Source organism: Terrapene carolina, unplaced genomic scaffold, assembly GCF_002925995.2.
Source record: "Terrapene carolina triunguis isolate 2854851 unplaced genomic scaffold, T_m_triunguis-2.0 Scaffold84, whole genome shotgun sequence".
In the NCBI taxonomy this organism is placed as follows: domain Eukaryota; kingdom Metazoa; phylum Chordata; order Testudines; family Emydidae; genus Terrapene; species Terrapene triunguis.
Genome location: NW_020664435.1, coordinates 6,709,335 through 6,729,020, shown reverse-complemented (window position 1 = coordinate 6,729,020; position 19,686 = coordinate 6,709,335). Strand labels below are relative to the sequence as shown.

General features: G+C 41.6%; 1 protein-coding gene across 3 annotated transcripts in view; it reads left to right on the top strand.

Moving 5' to 3' along the window:
• RARB (retinoic acid receptor beta) overlaps positions 1-19,686 on the top strand; it is a 288,982-nt gene that overhangs the window by 251,693 nt on the left and 17,603 nt on the right. For all 3 annotated transcript variants that reach the window (XM_024214543.2, XM_024214544.3, XM_024214545.2), the window contains exons 4-5: positions 8,464-8,624; positions 17,393-17,569. In XM_024214543.2, coding sequence (XP_024070311.1) covers positions 8,464-8,624; positions 17,393-17,569 — 338 coding nt within the window. The remainder of the gene's footprint in view (positions 1-8,463; positions 8,625-17,392; positions 17,570-19,686) is intronic.

Sequence of the window (19,686 nt, the reverse complement as noted above, 5' to 3'; positions counted from 1 at the left end):
GTGGCCCCCTCAAGGATTGAACTCATAACCCTGGGTTTAGCAGGCCAGTGCTCAAGCCACTGAGCTATCCCTCCCCCAGGATGATGATCTTTTTAGACCGGCATCAAGATAGAATCTGACAATCGTGGCAGTCCAAGTCATGGCTCAGCTCTGTGAGGTACTGAGCACTCTGATCCTGATCCCAAAAACACTTATGCATGTGCTTGACTTTAAGCATGCAAGCAGTTCCACTGGAGTTAATGGGATGCTTTAAAGCTAAGCATCTGCTTAAGTGCTTTGCTGGAACATGGTCAAGCTCCTAGTGTGGACCTCAGTGCATCTTGCTGCTACGTTGGTTATAGTAAAAAATGCCTTACGAATGAATGTGTTATGTCATTATGGAATGACAGCTGTTCCACAGTTAAGGTTGCAACTCATTTTCTGTTACAAGCCAGATTTATTTTTATTTATCTGATTGTTTGTTTGTTACTCCTTTTCTCCACACCTTAAGTTATATTGGCCTTAGTTTGGCCTTGGTAGTGACACCCTGAGAAAATCAAACTACTGTATGTTATCCATTCTTCCAAAAAGGTTCATCTCTCCAGTGACCACAAAAACTACAACAGGGGTTCTCAAACTTCACTGCACCGCGACCCCCTTCTGATAATAAAAATTACTACAGGACCCCAGCATGGGGCACTGAAGCCTGAGCCCGCCTGAGCCCCGCTGACCAGGGAGGAGAGGGGGCAAAGCTGAAGCCCAAGGGCTTCAGCCCCAGGTAGAGGGCCTGTAACCTGAGTCCCAACACACAGGGCTGAAACCCAGGGGTCAGCACCACGATGTTGCACGACGGACACTTGACAAAATTACAGTACTTAGTGACAGACATTGGGGGGTTATGTCATTCAGTCATTCAACGTTTATTGAAAAATTACCACAGACCTCAACATTTTTACCACGGACATGTTGCTGACCCCTGCTGAAACCCTCAGGCTTTGGCCTTGGGTGGTGGGGCTCAGGCTTTGTCTTTGGCCCTGGGCCCCAGCAAGTCTAAGCCAGCCCTGGCGACCCCATTAAAATGGGGTCGTGACCCACTTTGGGGTCCCGACCCACTGTTTGAGAAGAGCAAATGTCTGTGTGGTGATGAGGCATCCAGCACTTTATCTTATGAGACACAAGTATATAGGAAAAAGCAACAGAGAGTTCTTTGGCACCTTTAAGACTAACAGATGTATTGGAGCAGGGGTCAGCAACCTTTCAGAAGTGGTGTGCCGAGTCTTCATTTATTCACTCTAATTTCAGGTTTCGCGTGCCAGTAATACATTTTAATGTTTTTAGAAGGTCTCTTTCTATAAGTCTATAATATAGAACTAAACTATTGTATGTAAAGTAAATAAGGTTTTTAAAATGTTTAAGAAGCTTCATTTAAAATTAAATTAAAATGCAGAGCCCCCCGGACCGGTGGCCAGGACCCGGGCAGTGTTGAGTGCCACTGAAAATCAGCTCACGTGCTGCCTTTGGCACGCATGCCATAGGTTGCCTACCCCTGTATTGGAGCATAAGCTTTCGTGGGTGAATGCCCACTTCGTCGGATGCCAGTTATAGAATTGATGTTCTGTGATGCACATTTTCAGTACTAAACCAGCAAGGAAAGAAAGATAGGAGGCTGGCATCAGTTTAGAGCAGAAGTTAAGGAAGTTTAGTGAAGGTACCTGTGAATTTTCATATTTCAAATTTTGTTGTTGTTTTTTTAATTCAACCCTCGCTCCTGAATTCCTGGGATGTGTGGGGGTTTCTTTTTAAAGGCATATTTTGATTTACTGCTTTCAAACTTCACCTTAACAAAGGTTGTTTTATTTGTTTTTTTTTGTTTGGTTTGGTTTTGGTTTGGGGATTTTATATTAATGTGGATTTTGCTACCACTCCATACAATGTGATTCAGAAGGAAGAATATAATTCTTCTTTCTTTACTGCATTATTTAAAATCAATGAAATGTAACATACAGCATTGAAGGTAATTTCTCCATTACATTTCTTCTATGCTTAGTTATAAATTTAGTTGGTCACTGAAAACAAAGCTGTTCATAAAATTAAAATCTGATGTTATTAGCTAGAGGGAATGGCATTTTCTTTTCAAGCTTAAAGCTTCCCTTTCACAAATACTTCACTGTACTTGAACATAATAATGGCCATACTGGGTTAAACCAATAGTCCATCTATCCCAGTATCCTGTCTTCCGACAGTGGCCAATGCCAGATGCTTCAGAGGGAATGAACAGAACAGGCAATCATCAAGTGATCCATCCTCTATCCACTCCCGGCTTCTGGCAGTCAGAGGCTAGGGACACTCAGAACATGGGGTTGCATCCCCGACCATCTTGGCTAATATCCATTGTTGGACCTATTCTCCATTCACTTATCTAGTTCTTTTTTGAACCCTGTTATAGTTTTGGCCTTTACAAAATCCCCTGGCAACAAGTTCCAAAGATTGACTGTTCATTATGTGAAGAAATACTTCCTTTTGTTTGTTTTAAACCTGCCGCCTATTAATTTAATTTAATTGGGTCACCTCTGGTTCTTGTGTTATGAGGAGGAGTAAATAACACTTCCTTATTTACTTTCTCTACACCAGTCAAGATTTTATAGACCTCTATCATATCCCCCTTTAGTCATCTCTTTTCCAATCTGAAAAGCCATTCCATTCCCTAATCATTTTTGTTGCCCTTCTCTGTACCTTTCCCAATTCTAACATATCTTTTTAAAGATGGGATGACCAGCACTGCACATAGAATTCAAGATGGGGGTGTATAATGGATTTATTTAGAGACAATGGAATATTTTTGTCTTTTCTATCCCTTTCCAAATGGTTCCTAACATTCTGTTAGCCTTTTTGATTGCCTCTGCACATTGAGCGGATGTTTTCAGAGAACTATCCACAATGACTCCAAGATCTCTTTCTTGAGTGGTAACAGCCAATTTAGACCCCCTTCATTTTGTATGTGCAGTTGGGATTATGTTTTCCAATGAGTATTTCTTTGCATTCTTCGAGTTGTGTCCCTACGGTTTCTCCACTGTAGGTTGTCTGCGTCCCTGCGCTGCTAATTGGAGAATTTTGGTAGCAGTGTCTGTTTGGTCTGTGCATGCATTGCCCCCTTCCCATGCTTTGCCACGAGGCTAACCAATGCTGTGTGGTTGAACCCTCCTCAGTTCCTGCTCAACCGCCTCAGCTAGAAATGGAGCTTTAGCTGTCTGTTAGTGGATCATTAACATCTTCAGATTTGTTAATTTTAGCTACCTTTTTGGAGCTTCCCTTTTCTTTACTCCTTTATCTTTTATTACCAGAAAAAAACAAAAACAAAACCCAAACTTTATTTTAGACTTCTTTTTTCTGGGACCCCTGTGGACAGGGTATGTCCATTTAACCGGGCTTCAGGAAGTGTCTCAGTTGCAAGGAATCTGTCCCTCACAGATGCGTCTACTGTCTGGGAGAGAACCACATGCCACAAAAGTATGGTTTGTGCCAACAACTGTGAAGCCCAGATCCAGAAAGGATAGAGAACTGAGACTCAAGCTTCTCCTAATGGAGGCAGCCTTTCAACCACCCTCAGCTGCGCCAAGACCCCACACGGCGGGAAACCTCACCGCAACCTTCTACTTCTAAGGGAGGTGAGCCCAAAAAGTACACCCATGAGCCACTCATGCAAGGCCTCTAAGAAAAGGGCCATGAGTTGCCAAAGTGAGCCCCGACCAAGCCGAAAGCAATCTCCAGTTCACTCGGTATCTTGGTACCAATGGCACTGAAGCCGTCTAAGGGCTGGTCTATACTTAGCCGCTAGTTCGGCGGCTGGGGATCGAACCAGGAAGTGCTCGCCGTCGACTGCGGTACTCCATCTCAACGAGAGGAGTACCGCGGAGTCGACAGGGGAGCCTGCCTGCCCCGTGTGGACCGCGTCTGAACCGCGGTAAGTTCGAAGTAAGGTATGTCGACTTCAGCTACGTTATTCACGTAGCTGAAGTTGTGTACCTTACTTCGACTTGGGGGGTTAGTGTAGACCAGGCCTAAGTCTGGTACCAAGGTCTCGCGCGGTACTGTCCTGATGGAGCATGTTGGGCTGTCTAAGGACCCAATGGGCACAGGCAAGGAATCATTGGTACCAACTGGGCACGAGAAATCTACCCTGGGGAAGGCTCCTTTGGTACGGACATAAATGTTGGTACTGTCTTCGGCATACTAGGCACCGATGGACTACACTATCAGGTCCACATCACCCCACTCCTTCGGTGCAGACATCTCAACGTGGACAACCACCACCGGTACTGACACCTTTTGCACTGCCGGACTTTCGGTACGCAACAGACCTTTTGGTGTCTGATATACCAGATTTGCCTCTACTCAGTACTGGGGCGAGCCTGGAGCTCCAGACTTGCTGGCAACATCATGCCATGCACCCCCATTTTTGTCCAATGAGTCAGATAGTGTGTAAGAGGAAATGGTCTCCTGCCGCTCTTCTCACCCACCCTATGGTGTCCAATTCCAGTATGGGCCTCAGCCATATCGTCCCTCTGATCCCCAGCTTCCCTGTTATGGGCGACCATGGTACCATTAGGTCCCTTCATACCCTCTCAATGGCCTTACTGGGACCCTTGGCAGGCACGTAGATACCATGCTTTCTGTACCTGTAGCATAAATTATCTAGCCAAGGAGGCATCAATTTTTTCCCACCCAATTACCAAGAGGTTTCTCAGAGGCATAGTGGACCTCTTCCCCCAATCTAAGCTTCCTATCCCACAATGGGACCTCAATCTAGTATTAAAAGAACTGACTAGACCACCCTTTGAACCCATAGCCACTTGTTCTTTAACTCACCTTTCCATGAAGACGGCATTCCTGATTACCATTACCTCAGCAAGAAAGGTAGGGGAGATAGTGACCCTGATGGCACATCCCCTGTTCACAGTGATCTTCCCTGACACAGTCACTCTTAGATCACATCCAAAGTTCACCCCCAATGTGAGTTCCATATTTCACGTGAACCAACTCATTCACCTTCCAATCTTTTATCCTAGGCCTCACCAGGATAATAGGGAAGCCATCCTCCATATGCTTGATGTAAGGAGAGCCTTGGCCTTTTATTTGGACAGGACAAGAGCTTTTAACTGTGGTGGCACTTTTTTGGTCGTCTTACTGTGTTTTTGAGTTAGGGGTATACATTTAATTTGAGCCTCTATTATGGTGTTTTTAAAAAGTTTCCAGGTAGCTTGCAGGCATTTCACTTCTGTGATTTTACCTTTTAATTTCTGTTTAACTAGTTTCTTCATTTTTGTGTAGTTCCCCTTTCTGAAGTTAAATGCTACTGTGGTGAGCTTCTTTGGTGTTTTCCCCCCTACAAGAATGTTAAATTATATTATGGTCACTATTACCAAGCGGTTCAGCTGTAGTCACTCTTGTACCAGATCCTGTGCGCCACCTTGGACTAAATCAAGAATCGCCTCTCCTCTTGTGGGTTCCAGGAGTAGCTGCTCCAAGAAGCAGTCTTTTATGATGTCAATAAACTTCATTTCTTCATCCTATTCTGAAGTGACGTGTACCCAGTCAATATGGGGATAGTTGAAATCCCCCTTATTATTGAGTTTTCTATTTTTATAGCCTCTCTAATCTCCTGGAGCATTTCACAGTCACCATCCTGGTCAGATGGTCGGTAGTATATCCCTACTGCTATATTCTTCTTATTCAAAGCATGGAATTACTATCTGTAGAGATTCTATGGTACAGTTTGATTCATTTAAGATCTTTATTATATTTGACTCTATGCTTTCTTTCATATATAGTGCCACTCTCCTACACGACCTACTCTGTCATTTCTACACATGAATAAACATGTGTTGCCTTTAGAATTGTGATCATTTTAACGTGCAAGAATTTGGAATAATACAGAAATATATCAACTATTGAACTAAACAAATACAAAACCCACAGCAACCAGGGAGAGCATGGGGCAGAAGTTGCATATCCTCTCTTGGCCTCTTCTCTATGTTTTGGGAAATGCCACTCTTCAGAACCTCAATGATAAGAGCCACTGAGGTACATTATGGCTCACATGTTTTCTATGTACGCTCCCTAGCCTGATACAGGGGCTCTGTGCATTCATGCACGCACACATATCATTTAATTGCTACTCCCAACAAGAATATATTATGCAAAATAGGTGAAACTGAATAAGGCCGTGTATTGGTATTGCTGTTAGTATGTATGTGTGCCTGTTTGGGAGAGCTTTATTTTTATTTCTCATTAGAATCCTCCATCTGGCTGAGGAGCTCGGTGGACCATTAATGTTGATTTTCAATAAGTTGTGGAGCACTGGGGAAGTTCTAGAAGACTAGTGGAAAGCTAATGTTGTGCACATTTTTTAAAAGGGTAAATGGGATGGTCAGGGTAATTATAGACCTGTCAGCCTGGCATTGATCTTGAGCAAAATAATGGAGCAGCTGACATGGGACTTGATTAACCAAGAGGGTAATGTAATTAATGCAAATCAGCATGGGTTAATGGAAAATAGAGCCTGTCAAATTAACTTGATATCTGTTTTTGAGGAGATTGCAAGTTTGGTTGATAAAGGTGTGACAGTGTTGACATAATAGACTTCTGTAAGGTGTTTGACTTGGTACCACATGACATTTTGATTAAATAACTAGAACGATATAAAGTTAGCATGGTGCACATTAAATGGATTAAAAACTGGCTAACTGATAGGTCTCAAAATTTAACTTTAAAAGTGGAATTGTCATTGAGTGGGTGTGTTTTCAGTGGGGTCATGCAGGTACTGGTTCTTGGCCCTATGCTATTTAACTTTTTAATCAATGACCTGGGGAAAAAAAACATAAAATCATCACTGATAAAGTTTGCAGATGACAAAAATTGAAGGTGGTAAATAATAAAGAGGACAGGTCACTGATTCAGAAAGATCTGTATCGCTTGGTAAATTGGGCGCAATCAAACAATATGTATTTTAATACGGCAACATGTAAACGTATACATAATACGAACAAAGAATGTAGGCCATGCTTACAGGATGGAAGACTCTATCCTGAGAAGCAGTGACTCTGCAAAAGATTTGGGGGTTGTGGTGGATAATCATTTGAATGTCAGCTCCCATTGGGATGCTGTGGCCAAATTCTGGGATGCATAAACAGGAAATCTCGAGTAAGAGTAAAGAGATTATTTTGTCTCTCTTTTGGCGCTGGTGCGACCACTGCTGGAATATTGTGTCCAGTTCTGGTGCCCACAATTCAAGAGGGACATTGATAAAGTGAAGGGGGTTCATAGAAGAGCCACAAGAATGATTAAAGACTTAGAAAACATGCCTTATCATGATAGACTCAAGGAGCTCCATCTATTTAGCTTAACAAAGAGAAGATTATGGGGTGACTTGATTGTAGTTTATAAAAACCTACACTGAGAACAAATATTTAATAATGGGCTCGTCAGTCTACCAGAGAAAGGTATATGATCCAATGGCGGGAAGTAGAAGCCAGACAAATTCAGACTGGTAATAAGGTGTAAATTTTTAACAATGAGAGTAATTAACCATTGGAACAATTTATCAAGGGTCGTGACTCATGATGGATTCTCCCTCACTGACAATTTTTAAATCAAGATTGGATGTTTCTAAAAGATTTGCACTAGGAATTATTTTGGCCTGTATTACGTAGGAGGTCAGACTAGATCATCACAATAGTCCCTTCTGGCCTTGGAATCTATAAGGATTTTTTTTAATTGGAATTTTTACTATTGATTTCAAAATGCCTGCCATACCAGAATTTGCCCATTGTCTACATGCTTTTACAGAGTTACGTTTATACTGTTTGTAAAACAATGGATTCATAAAAGAGATATCTTTTGAATAGTACTATTTTGAGAGAAAGTTTCCTATGAGGAAGAGATGGTTTTAGGGCTAAAATACAAGACATGGAACCGGGAGACGTGGGTTCTGTTTCCAGCTCTGCCACTGACTTTGTTACTTTGAGCAAATTACATCAACTCTCGGTGCATTAATTTCCTAATCTGTAATAATAATACGGGGTTATTAACTCTTGCCTCACAAAGCTATTGTGAGACATTTCATCAACGTGGGTAAAGTTGTGGTGGAGCTCCTCAGGGGGTAGACACCATCAAAATTTAAAGTACTTTATTTATAAATGACATATCTCCAGAAGGTCTCAAGCTTGCTATGGAAAGTTGGCTTTTACTTTTTGTATGTGGACATAAGAAATTGGTGCATTGGCCCATCTTAATGTACTTTTTCGTGATAGCATTTTAACAAAAATACTTTTCTTCTACGCTTATGCAACATTTCTCATCCAAATTAACTTCAATGTTTAAAGTAAAAAAAAAAAAATCTGTGGCAATACTTTGAAGAAGAGCTGTGAAAGCAATATGCAGTAGTCTCATTAGGCACACCTGACCTGCCTCCTTTCTTGTCTCTAGCTGTCAGAAATGACAGGAACAAAAAGAAGAAAGAGCCTTCAAAGCAAGAGTTTACTGAAAACTATGAAATGACAGCAGAGTTGGATGATCTCACTGAGAAAATTCGAAAAGCTCACCAGGAAACCTTCCCCTCTCTCTGCCAGCTGGGGAAATACACTACGGTAAGTGCTCTTTGTAAAGAACACACTCGGAAAGGTACACAGGTGACAGTAGTGTGGGAATGGTTATGTTAGACATTTTCTAAAAATTATACTAAAGTAGATCAATTTCTTGAATCTCGTGCCTGCTTCCAGAGCTGACATGGCTTTCGGTGATGCTGTTCTACGGTCTGTACTGAATCCATAGTTGAGGTACTGCTTGGGAATCCCCTGAAATGGAGCACCCATATGGACACTACTTAAAGAAGAAGGAGAAGTTACTTACTTTGTACAGTAACTGGAGTTCTTTGAGACGTGTGTTCCTAGGGATTCTCTACTACCCGCTCTCCTTCCCCTGTGCCTCAGAGTCTTCTTGCTGGACTTTCGTGGTTGAGAAGGAAATGAAGCACCAGTGGGTCTGCCCTCATAATATACCCTCACAACAGAGCACGAGGTTATCTAGGGCACATGGACACTGCAAATAAAATCTACGATCAAGAGTGCACAGGCAAGTGCCCATCCTGATGTGGGATATGCATCTCAAAGAACTCCAGTTACTGTACAAGGTAAGGGAGGAGCAGCCAAACTTTTTGGCCTGAGGGCCACGTCGGGTTTCCAAAATTGTATGGAGGGCCGGTTAGGGGAGGCTGTACCTCCCCAAAGAGCCAGGCGTGGCCCGGCCCCCACCCCTTATCTGACCCCCCCCCGCTTCTCGCCCCCTGAGGCTGCGGGGGAGGGGGAACAACAGGGGAGGGGCTGGGGGTTAGCCTCCCGGGCCAGGAGCTCAGGGGCCGGGCAGGAGGTCCTGTGGGCCAAATGTGCCCCGTGGGCCGTAGTTTGCCCACCTCTGAGGTAAGGGATCTCTTTTTTTAGAAAACATATCCAATCTTAATTTAAAAGATGGAAAGATTAAAGTATTGACCTAGCAAATAGATGGATGTATAGTCCATGGGACTACTTGCATACATAAAGTTAAGCACATGCATATGTTTTTGCGAGAAGTGTCTTAATTGTAAATTCCTTCACAAGGCTACAAACCATGTTTGAGCTCCAGAAGACTAGAGCCTCATGGGTGAGGTGCTCTTAAACATTACTGGATTATAGCTACAAATCTTGCTTAATCCCAATCCCAAAACTGGTGAAGATTAGCTATTGGGACCAGGAGGAATGCAGATGTTATGTTCTCCATTTTAATTCATAAATAAACCAAATTCCAAAATGCCGTTTGTAATTTAGGCTACCGCCCCCACATCCCCAAATAGTTTATACAGCATATGCAATTCTATGTAGAAAGGTTAAGAGGTAGATTTCATCCCTCAGAATTTTCCTGTGTACATCTATATGTAGTGTGTGTTAGTAAATGGATAAGAGACTGCAGCACATACAGATGGCAGTGAAGAAACACATATCAAACTTCTCAAATGCAGTAGTTAAAGATATGCTCGATATGCATAAGGTCACCGTGAAAGTCATAGGAACATAGGAATTTCTGTACTGGAACTGAACTGTGCTCTATCTAATCCAGTGGTTTGTCACTAACAGTGGCAAGTACCAGATGTTTGAGGAAGGTGCAAAATACCCTGCAGCAGGCACTGCGTAAGACTGAGCGTGCGTTCTCGCTTGTTTGACCATGAGATCAGAGACAGCTTAAATGGACAAAGGGGCTGGATAGATGTTGTGATACTTGTGCTGAAGTGCTGTGCAGCCAAGATGGAGGGATTCACCCTGGGTCTGTGCATGAGAAGCTCTGTCCTGTAGTGCTTTGTCAGACTGGAAATTTTTCAATTATTCAAACCTTAATCGAAGAAAATTGGTGTTGACTGACTTACTATGTGCAGTAGCCTTTTTTTTTAATTTATTTTTTTTTTTTCTAGATGTGGGGGAAGTCAGGTTAAAGCTCTTAGATCCCTGTTTATCAGATCTCAAAATTAAATTGCAAGAAAGCAAGTGTAAACATTGTGACCTCAAATGCACAGGGTTGAAAAATAAGAAAAATGTAATATTTTCACAAACCTTTTACACATTTGATTTTGAGAACAGCATAAAATTGTTTGCCCTGGAAAAAGCTTATACTGCTACGTGCTTCTCTGGCAGTATCTCCTTACTCCTGCTCGTGATAGACTTAGTCAAAACAATCAATGCAGGCATGCCGTTAAATAACAGGAATTACTGAAGTGGCCAAGCACGTTCAACTCTCCTGGGACCCTTGCACTGTGCTGGGCTGTAAACTTGATAACAGCCAGCTGGTGACATAATTGGAAGTTCTTAACTTCAGGCATCAAGATTGTGGGATTTGTGGGGAGGCTTTTCAGCGAATCTCCTGTGTTAGGTTCCTACCAAAAAAAAACCGTTGAGACTTAACTCATCTTAAACGAAATGGCATATAAATAGACTCGCAGTTCAGTAAAAATAAGGCCATTTCTGAAAGATAAGTGTGGAAAACATTTCTGGGCTTAGGGGAAACCACTTTTTGTCCATGTCAGAGCTGATCATATGTCCACAGCTGGAATGTATGTCCTCAGACAGGAATGCATTCCAGAGTTTTATGCTCAGAGACTGTGTGGCAAACAAACTGCATCCATCTGATATGAATATGTTATTGTGTTAGCTTTATGTTAGGCTCATACAGTAGCTCTATTGTACTGGTATTTTGTGTGGCTAATGTGTTATCAAAACATAAACAGGGGCCGCTATATTTTTGCATTGTAAGTTGGATGCTAAGGTATAATTATATTATTTTTTTGTTCTTGGAACAATATAAATATAGGTGCCGTATCTGAGAACATTGTTCATTCAGTGCTGCCTGTAATGCGGCTGCTACCGCATCCCACCCCAATGGTGTCCCCTAGCATAAGGCGCCACTGAGTCAGACAGCGGGGTTGAATGCCAGCAGGGATTTCAGAGTCCTAGCTGGGAGTGCTAGGGTGACCAGATGTCCCGATTTTTGGGTCTTTTTCTTATATATGTTCCTATTACCCCCCACCCCTGTCCTGATTTTTCACATTTGCTGCCTGGTCACCCTAGGGAGTGCCTTCCTGAGCTGAGTAACCCAGTGAAGCTGGACCTAGTTTGACTTAAAGACTTGATCTGATCGTTCCTCATGGGAGGCTGAGACAAGTGGTTGCTGATGTGGAGTCAGAACAGAGAACTCTGGAGGCATAGGAGCAACCCCTGTTTGCCTGGTTTTGTAATGCTTATGGAATTCACTGACTGTTTAGCTCAGCGATTCTCAAACGTCATTGCACTGTGACCCCTTTTGACAACAAAAATTACAGAACACCCCACGCCACAGGGAGCCCCGCAAAAAAAGCGAAGTTGCTCGGGCTTCGGCAGGGCCGGCGTTAGACTCCCTGGGGCCCAGAGCAGAAAGCCCAAGCCCGAACCCGAGCCCTGCCACCTGGCGTCGGCTTCAGCCCCATGAGACAGGACTTGGGCTTCGGCTTTCTGCCCTGGGCCCCAACAAGTCTAATGCTGGGCTGAATGAAGAGAATGTGGCTAGCAACTCTGCTAGTTTATGGTGCTTGGGTTGAATAAGAGTCTTGTTCATTAACACTCTCTCCTCTCCCCCCCCCGCCACCTCAAGAGAGCTATTTTGGCTTAACCAGGATCTTATGGCCCTGCAACTTCAGAAAAAGTTCAGTCTCTAAGGCTAGGTCTACACTACCCGCCTGAATTGGCGGGTAGAAATCGACCTCTCGGGGATCGATTTATTGCGTCCCGTCAGGACGCGACAATCGATCCCCGAATCGACGCTCTTACTCCACCAGCGAAGGTGGGAGTAAGAGCCGTCGACGGGAAGCCGCGGAGGTCGATTTTGCTGCCGTCCTCACAGCGGGGTAAGTCGGCTGTGATATGTCGAATTCAGCTACGCTATTCGCGTAGCTGAATTTGCATATCTTAAATCGACCCCCCCCATAGTCCCCCTGTAGTGAAGACGTAGCCTAAGCCATAGATACATAAAAACTGATTGAATACCACTTTAATACCACTACTGTCTTCAGGTTCACAGACAGCTTCACCCCATATCTGAATTGTAGACTGTTTAAATCACTGATCTGACTACGCTCTGGTTATCAGCTTAGCGTTTTAGATGGCAATCTGTTTTATGAACCCATCATTACTATGTCATGCCCCTGCCTATATCTTAACAGTTAGACCCATAAGCACTGGGTTTGGGCTTTCACAGCTGCTTGCCCCTGATTATAGAACTTGGGGATCAGAATGATCACAAACCTCACTGTTCCGAACAAAATGCAATCTCACTTCTTTAGCTTAGTACTTTTCTAATGCCAAAGATTTAAAAAGTTCTTACCTTACTGGGATGAAAGGGAGAAATTGAAGAGTCGTGTATTCGTTAGAATTTGTCAGATGCTCATGCCATGTTGATTAATCAATTTGCAGGGTTTGGTAATACAATAAGCTGTCCTTTATGAGGCACATGAAATTGAAATATGGACATCAGAGAAGTTCTAAGAAATTAGAAATAAACCATAATTTAAAAAATTATGAGGCCAAAGAAAGCTAGAAGTGCATAACGTTTTTTATTCCACATTATTGATGGTAACAATATATTGCAGACAGACGATTACCTAGTCATGCTTTTATTGGGGGCCTTATTTATCATTTAGTAGAACAGTGAATCTAGACATCTTGTGAAAGACCGTTTTGCTACCACGTGCAGTGTGCGGATTGGTTCTGTAAACTGCTTCACAATTTAAGAAAACAACAACAACCCTAGAGATGTTTAATAAATATATTGAAATAAAGTGTACAACTGCTCAGACCTCGGGAGCTTACTGGCCTGGAACTTTTGAAAGAGGAAACTCTGTTCCATTGGTAGGATTCTTTTACATTTTTAGTAGCACTGCGTTTGACACCGATTTTGGTATTTTTTGTTTTTAACAAGAGCAAAAGGCTCTAGAATCTGTAACAGCAGAAGACAGAAGAGCATAATGGCTAAGACCAAAAAAGTACTGCAGAGGGATGCAACCCTAGGAAATCTATCTAAGCATTTGGAGTGCAAGTATCAGAATATATACCAGCAGATCGAGGGACGTGATCATTCCCCTCTATTTGACATTGGTGAGGCCGCATCTGGAGTACTGTGTCCAGTTTTGGGCCCCACACTACAAGAAGGGTGTGGAAAAATTGGGAAGAGTCCAGCGGAGGGCAACAAAAATGATTAGGGGTCTGGAGCACATGACTTATGAGGAGAGGCTGAGGGAACTGGGATTGTTTAGTCTGCAGAAGAGAAGAATGAGGGGGGATTTGATAGCTGCTTTCAACTACCCGAAAGGGGGTTCCAAAGAGGATGGATCTAGACTGTTCTCAGTGGTACCAGATGACAGAACAAGGAGTAATGGTCTCAAGTTGCAGTGGGGGAAGTTTAGGTTGGATATTAGGAAAAACTTTTTCACTAGGAGGGTGGTGAAGCACTGGAATGGGTTACCTAGGGAGGTGGTGGAATCTCCTTCCTTAAAGGTTTTTAAGGTCAGACTTGACAAACTCCTGGCTGGGATGATTTAGTTGGGGATTGGTCCTACTTGAGCAGGGGGTTGGACTAGATGACCTCCTGAGGTCCCTTCCAACCCTGATATTCTATGATTCTAATATTCTTATTTATTCTTGAGCTCTGCAAGGAGCAGTTTATTTAGGAACCCAAGACTTTTTATACTAGGTGTTCTGTCCTGGAGGAAATATATTTTCCCCTTTTAAAAATTGTGTTTTGTGAAAAATAAGTTTTAGAAAATTTTATATCCATCCCTTCTATAAGGTGTCCCCATTGCTAACAATTACAACGAGAAGAAAAAGGAGTCTACTTACAATAATTGAAGAATAATTCTTTCATATTAAATTCCCCAGGTCATTTGAATTAACAGGTACATTTGCTGGGCAAGTGTAGCTCTTTTAATGATGAGAACCAGCAAGCTGTTTAAAGATAATGGATTTCAAAAGTCCATCATAAATAGATCTGTTTTATTACTGTCATCCAGCTAAGAGAAAGTGCCTTAGTACTGTAATTTCTCTAGAGATGTCATACTTTATAATATAATTGAGTGTAACTATGCTTCTTATCCCTTGAGACTGATATTATTTGTAAGTCTACAGCTGTGTTACATCTAACCTCAAGATAAAGGGAGAAATTTAACTGAAAATACTCTGTAGACCCTGCTTCAGGTTGTCCCAAACAACGCTTTACTAGCCAAAAGCGTAAAAATAGGCATCCTTCAGGTATTTTGTTCTTTGTAGCTGTTCTACTTTAAAGTTACATGACTACTGTTCTGTACTGTTACAGAGATAATATATTAATACACCTCTACCCCGATATAATGCTGTCCTCAGGAGCCAAGAAATCTTACCGTGTTATAGGTGAAACCGTGTTATATCGAACTTGCTTTGATCCGCCGGAGTGTGCAGCCCCGGAGCACTGCTTTATCGCATTATATCCGAATTCGTGTTATATCGGGTCGCGTTATATTGGGGTAGAGGTGTATATCATGACCCTGGCATTCAGCAAAGGTACTTGCTGAATTCCTTGGTCACCACAGTTGCATTAGAATTAGAGCATTGCTGCTTTTGCTAAGGAAAGATAGCCAGTATCCTTGATTAAACCACAGTGGTACCTATGAGCCTTGTTCCATTTGTAAAGTGGCTTTTAAAGACAGTAGGGATTCCAGCACAGGGTGCGTATTTTCCTGAATATATTGTTCTGTATTGTTATGTGGCGATAGAGCGGATTGCAATGGAGAATAAAAATAATTGAAAAAATGGGATCAATTTATGGGACAAAAATGACTATTTAATTGGATTTCATAGCATGGTTGGACTTTGCCACCGATAAAGATGTCACTAGTGAGCATTAAGTATTGTTCCGCCATATGTGCACTAGTATGGGATTACGGGAAGCACAGTCCTTAAACCTATGCATGAACTGCTCTTGGAAAAGGCACCCAAAAAACATGCTTCTCCAAAACTCCCCATGTTTGAAGTTTTTTCACTGCATTGCTAATCGGTTTCTGTTTCCAACAGGCATTTTATTAACCCCATGTTTTATTGTTCAGCCTCTACATTGATGATGTAGAATCAATTTTATGTAGGACTGCTGCAAAAAACATAGCTGTTTTCAATGAGACTTATCACTGTGTTCATTACCAAATAAAATGTTAAAAGGTTTCCATTTGCAACATTTGGAAAATAATGCATTAGCAATTTTAGATCCAATGCCTATGAATCTGGCAACTAGTATAATTAAACACCAAATTATTGTGTTTTATTAACTACCTCTTCTCTTCAGTTTGCATAATAGGGAGTTAGATTTACATTTTGTTAAGACTGCTATGCATTACTTTTAATAGACAACACGTCAAACTTCCCTTTGCCAGAAGTGTAGCATGATAAAATAACCTTATATGAGACTGATGAAGATTTTGTTCACACTTGCTGGTTTCATGCAACGTCTTTTTTTCCAGATGAATACCCTATTGTAAAATGATTTCCTGCTTTAGGCTCTGCTTTGTGTAGCTCTATCCTATGCCATCTTTCTATGAACTGGATAAACTGCTTATTAAATTTAATTACAGCCTGAATGACTGCACATCTTGATCTTATTTTTCCCCTGATGTACTGTATTTCACCAAGGTCCTTGAGGATGAAATAAAATAAATCTGAAGGATGCATACTCAGTAGCTGCAAGAAATAATTCAAAGGGCATTACAGTGACTGTTAACCCATTACTTTTGGTCCATTTTGAAGGGAATTATTTATGTTTAGAGTTATAGAGACATTTCCTCTTGTCTTCTCTTGTGTCATTAAAAAATCAAGCTGATTTTAATAGCTCCGCAGGATAGATTTTAAATAGAAACGATGGGGTATTGTTTCTGTCTTTTTGAAAAGAGAGCACATTTAAACATAGAGATGACTGTTACAGGTATGGATTCATGTAAATGTTACAGACTTGATTCTCCACTCCAACTCAGTTTTGGGGGTGGGAGGAGATTAGCCTCCTTTTAAAATTGTGAAAACATAAACTCCATCACTTCAACATGGATCTTGCAAGGAGACATCTTAATCCAAAATCCATCTGTGTGTTTATATATAGGCACAACTAGTGAGGGAATACGTCTTTTTAGAATGTCTTCATAATACCCGAAGTTTGATAGGCAAATATGTTGTAAAATACTGAACTCTGTACTCTCAAATGAATGTACTACCTTCAACAATTGTGCATAGTGCTTTCATAGTCAGAGGGAGAGTTGTAGCATTATGTAAAGAATTACTCTTCAATTCATGAGGGATGGTATTTTGAGAGAGCTGTAAAACTTTCATAGAGCCACAGAGAGATAAATTAAGTAGAACCAATTTTCTAAGACCTTAAGTATGTGAAACTCTGTTCCAAAATGTTTTGCTGCTTTTTCCAGATGAGGAGCCAATATTCAAGATCCACTGTTCATTTTATTTTCAGGGGTTCAAATGTAAATTGTCTGTCTCAATGCACTCATTATATAATGACAGGGAAGAATGATGATAGTGGCATTTGGAAATGTTTAAGTTCATTTGTATTCTGCGTACAGATGGCCTCTGTAATCATAAGTAACAGAAACATTCAAAGAATTTTTAGGAGACTAATCCAAGTTTAAAAACAGCAGCATCACAACAGCAAACTTTGCAGAAAATGCCTGGAATGCTAATAGAAAGCACTTCTAGCAGAAATACTGAGTTATTATTTTACTAGCAAATCAGTCACTTCACTGAACAGGAGATTGCTGATTTATGATGTCTTCTCTTCTTTCCAGAACTCTAGCGCAGACCAACGGGTTCGACTGGACCTTGGGCTTTGGGACAAATTCAGTGAACTTGCTACAAAGTGCATTATTAAAATAGTGGAATTTGCAAAACGATTGCCTGGCTTTACAAGTTTGACCATTGCAGACCAGATCACCCTGCTTAAAGCAGCCTGCCTCGACATCTTGGTATGTATCTGTACCTTACAATCTATTGTTGCATTACAGATGTATTTTATACTGCACTGTGTTGCAGAAGTCATTAGTGAGATAGAACCAGGTTTTGTGCCAGTTCTACTGGTGTACATGAATCAATGGGATAGTTAGTGTAACTGAGAGCAGAGATTAGTGCGTACATACAGATATATTACTTAGGATGATCTTTATTCTTACCCTTTTAGAAACCTCTATCACCAGTAACGTGACAATGGATACGTGAGAGAAGAGAAGGGAAAATAAAGGTTACCCCTTCAAAGCATGGGATCTGTCCTCAGGCTCTGTTGATTTTAGCCTGGCTACATGAAGAGCAGAATTTGGCCATATGTATCTACTCGAATGTGTTTAAATAGTGGTGAAAACAATTTGCACCCCCCCATTGTTAATGAGAAAGTGAGGTTTCATTATGAACACTACACTTATGGGTCTACATAGAGGATGCCTAGAAAGACAGTTTACCATATAATAGCCTTGGGATGGCTTGTACCTCTGATGCCATGGATGTGATGAAAGAGTACAATGATGATGATAAATCTTTAGATCAAGATTTTCCCAAGTTGTAATGATGGAATCTGCTGAACCTAAAGGTGGAGGCAGGTGCAGAGCCAACCCTTAAATGCACCATATGTCAATACAAAAAACTTCTGGTGGTGCTAAAATTCACTATAGAGAAGTACTTTCAAATTAACACCATTAAATTTTAGCAAAATGCCAAGTTTAATTTTAAAATCAAATGTGAGGGAGTATACTCAAGAGCAGGGAACTGGACCAATAGAACTTTGGGGTTTGACTTCTGATTCTGCAACCGATATTCACTTTGTCTGTTCGGGCAAGTCACTTAACCTCCCCCTGCCTCAGTTTCCCCATCTGACAAACGGGGGTAACAACACTGACCTAATGTTCTTCAACAGAGTGTAGTGAGGATGAATTATTTGTTTGCAGAGCTCAGAGATCCTCAGATGAAAGGTGCTCTAGAAATGCAAATGAACTATTATTAATCACTATAGTAATTTATAACAAAACTGAAATTGCGCCAAGAACAAAATGTGTTTGGGGAAAAATAATGATCTTCTCATCTGGTTTTCTGATGAGCAGAACTATTCTTGTCTTTAGTAAACCCCGAAGTGTATGCAATGCCTCCGTGGGCCTGAAAAGCCTTCTGTTGGATGTCTATACTGTATGTACACCTCTACCCTGATATAACGCGACCCAATATAACACGAATTCGGATATAACGCGGTAAAGCAGTGCTCCGGGGGGGCGGGGCTGTGCACTCCGGCGGATCAAAGCAAGTTCGATTTAACGCGGTTTCACCTATAATGCGGTAAGATTTTTTGGCTCCCGAGGACAGCGTTCTATCGAGGTAGAGGTGTATTTTGTTTGGCCTCAGCCAGGAGTTTATCCTAGAGAATTTTCAGTTAAAGTAATTAATCATGGAATCTCTAGAAATTCACAACTTCAAATGAAATCATATTGAGGGGAATATTAATTGCTCTGACCTTTTCTTCTTGTTTTGTCAAAAGCCGTTTTGAAGGATCTCTAATAGGTGACATTGATCTATGGGAGAAACGGAGAGAGAGGGAGAGAGGAGATTCTCTGGCCTATAAAAAAGAGCAAGTTGAGGTTTCCCTACAGTTTCCAAGATTCACCTCTCATTGGCCCCTTGCTTATAGGCTTTCATTCATACTGGACTGTCTCATCATTATTGTGTGTGGTCTCTCCACAAGGCAGAACCATTTATTCCCAATTGCATGCCTGTCGTTGTTAGCACTGTTATGATAAGACCCAGCTAAGTTCTTCTTACACCAGAAGGCATACAGTAATTTATAAAGGATGACATGTCTCAAGCGTATTCTGCCTGAGTTATGGGTAGAGAACTGATTTATAATTGTGAAGTTGAAGTGACAAATGGCTAATATATTGCTGCCAGAACGGTATGGGGAGAGTATACGTATCTTAATTCTTCACCCCGAATCTCAGCTCTTAAGATGCCTCCTTTCTATTTGGGGCCTGTCGTTCCATAGGAATGCTCCTCAGCTGTAATTCTGATTGGTTAAGATCCAAATGTTAACTCTCCCTTAGCATTGAAT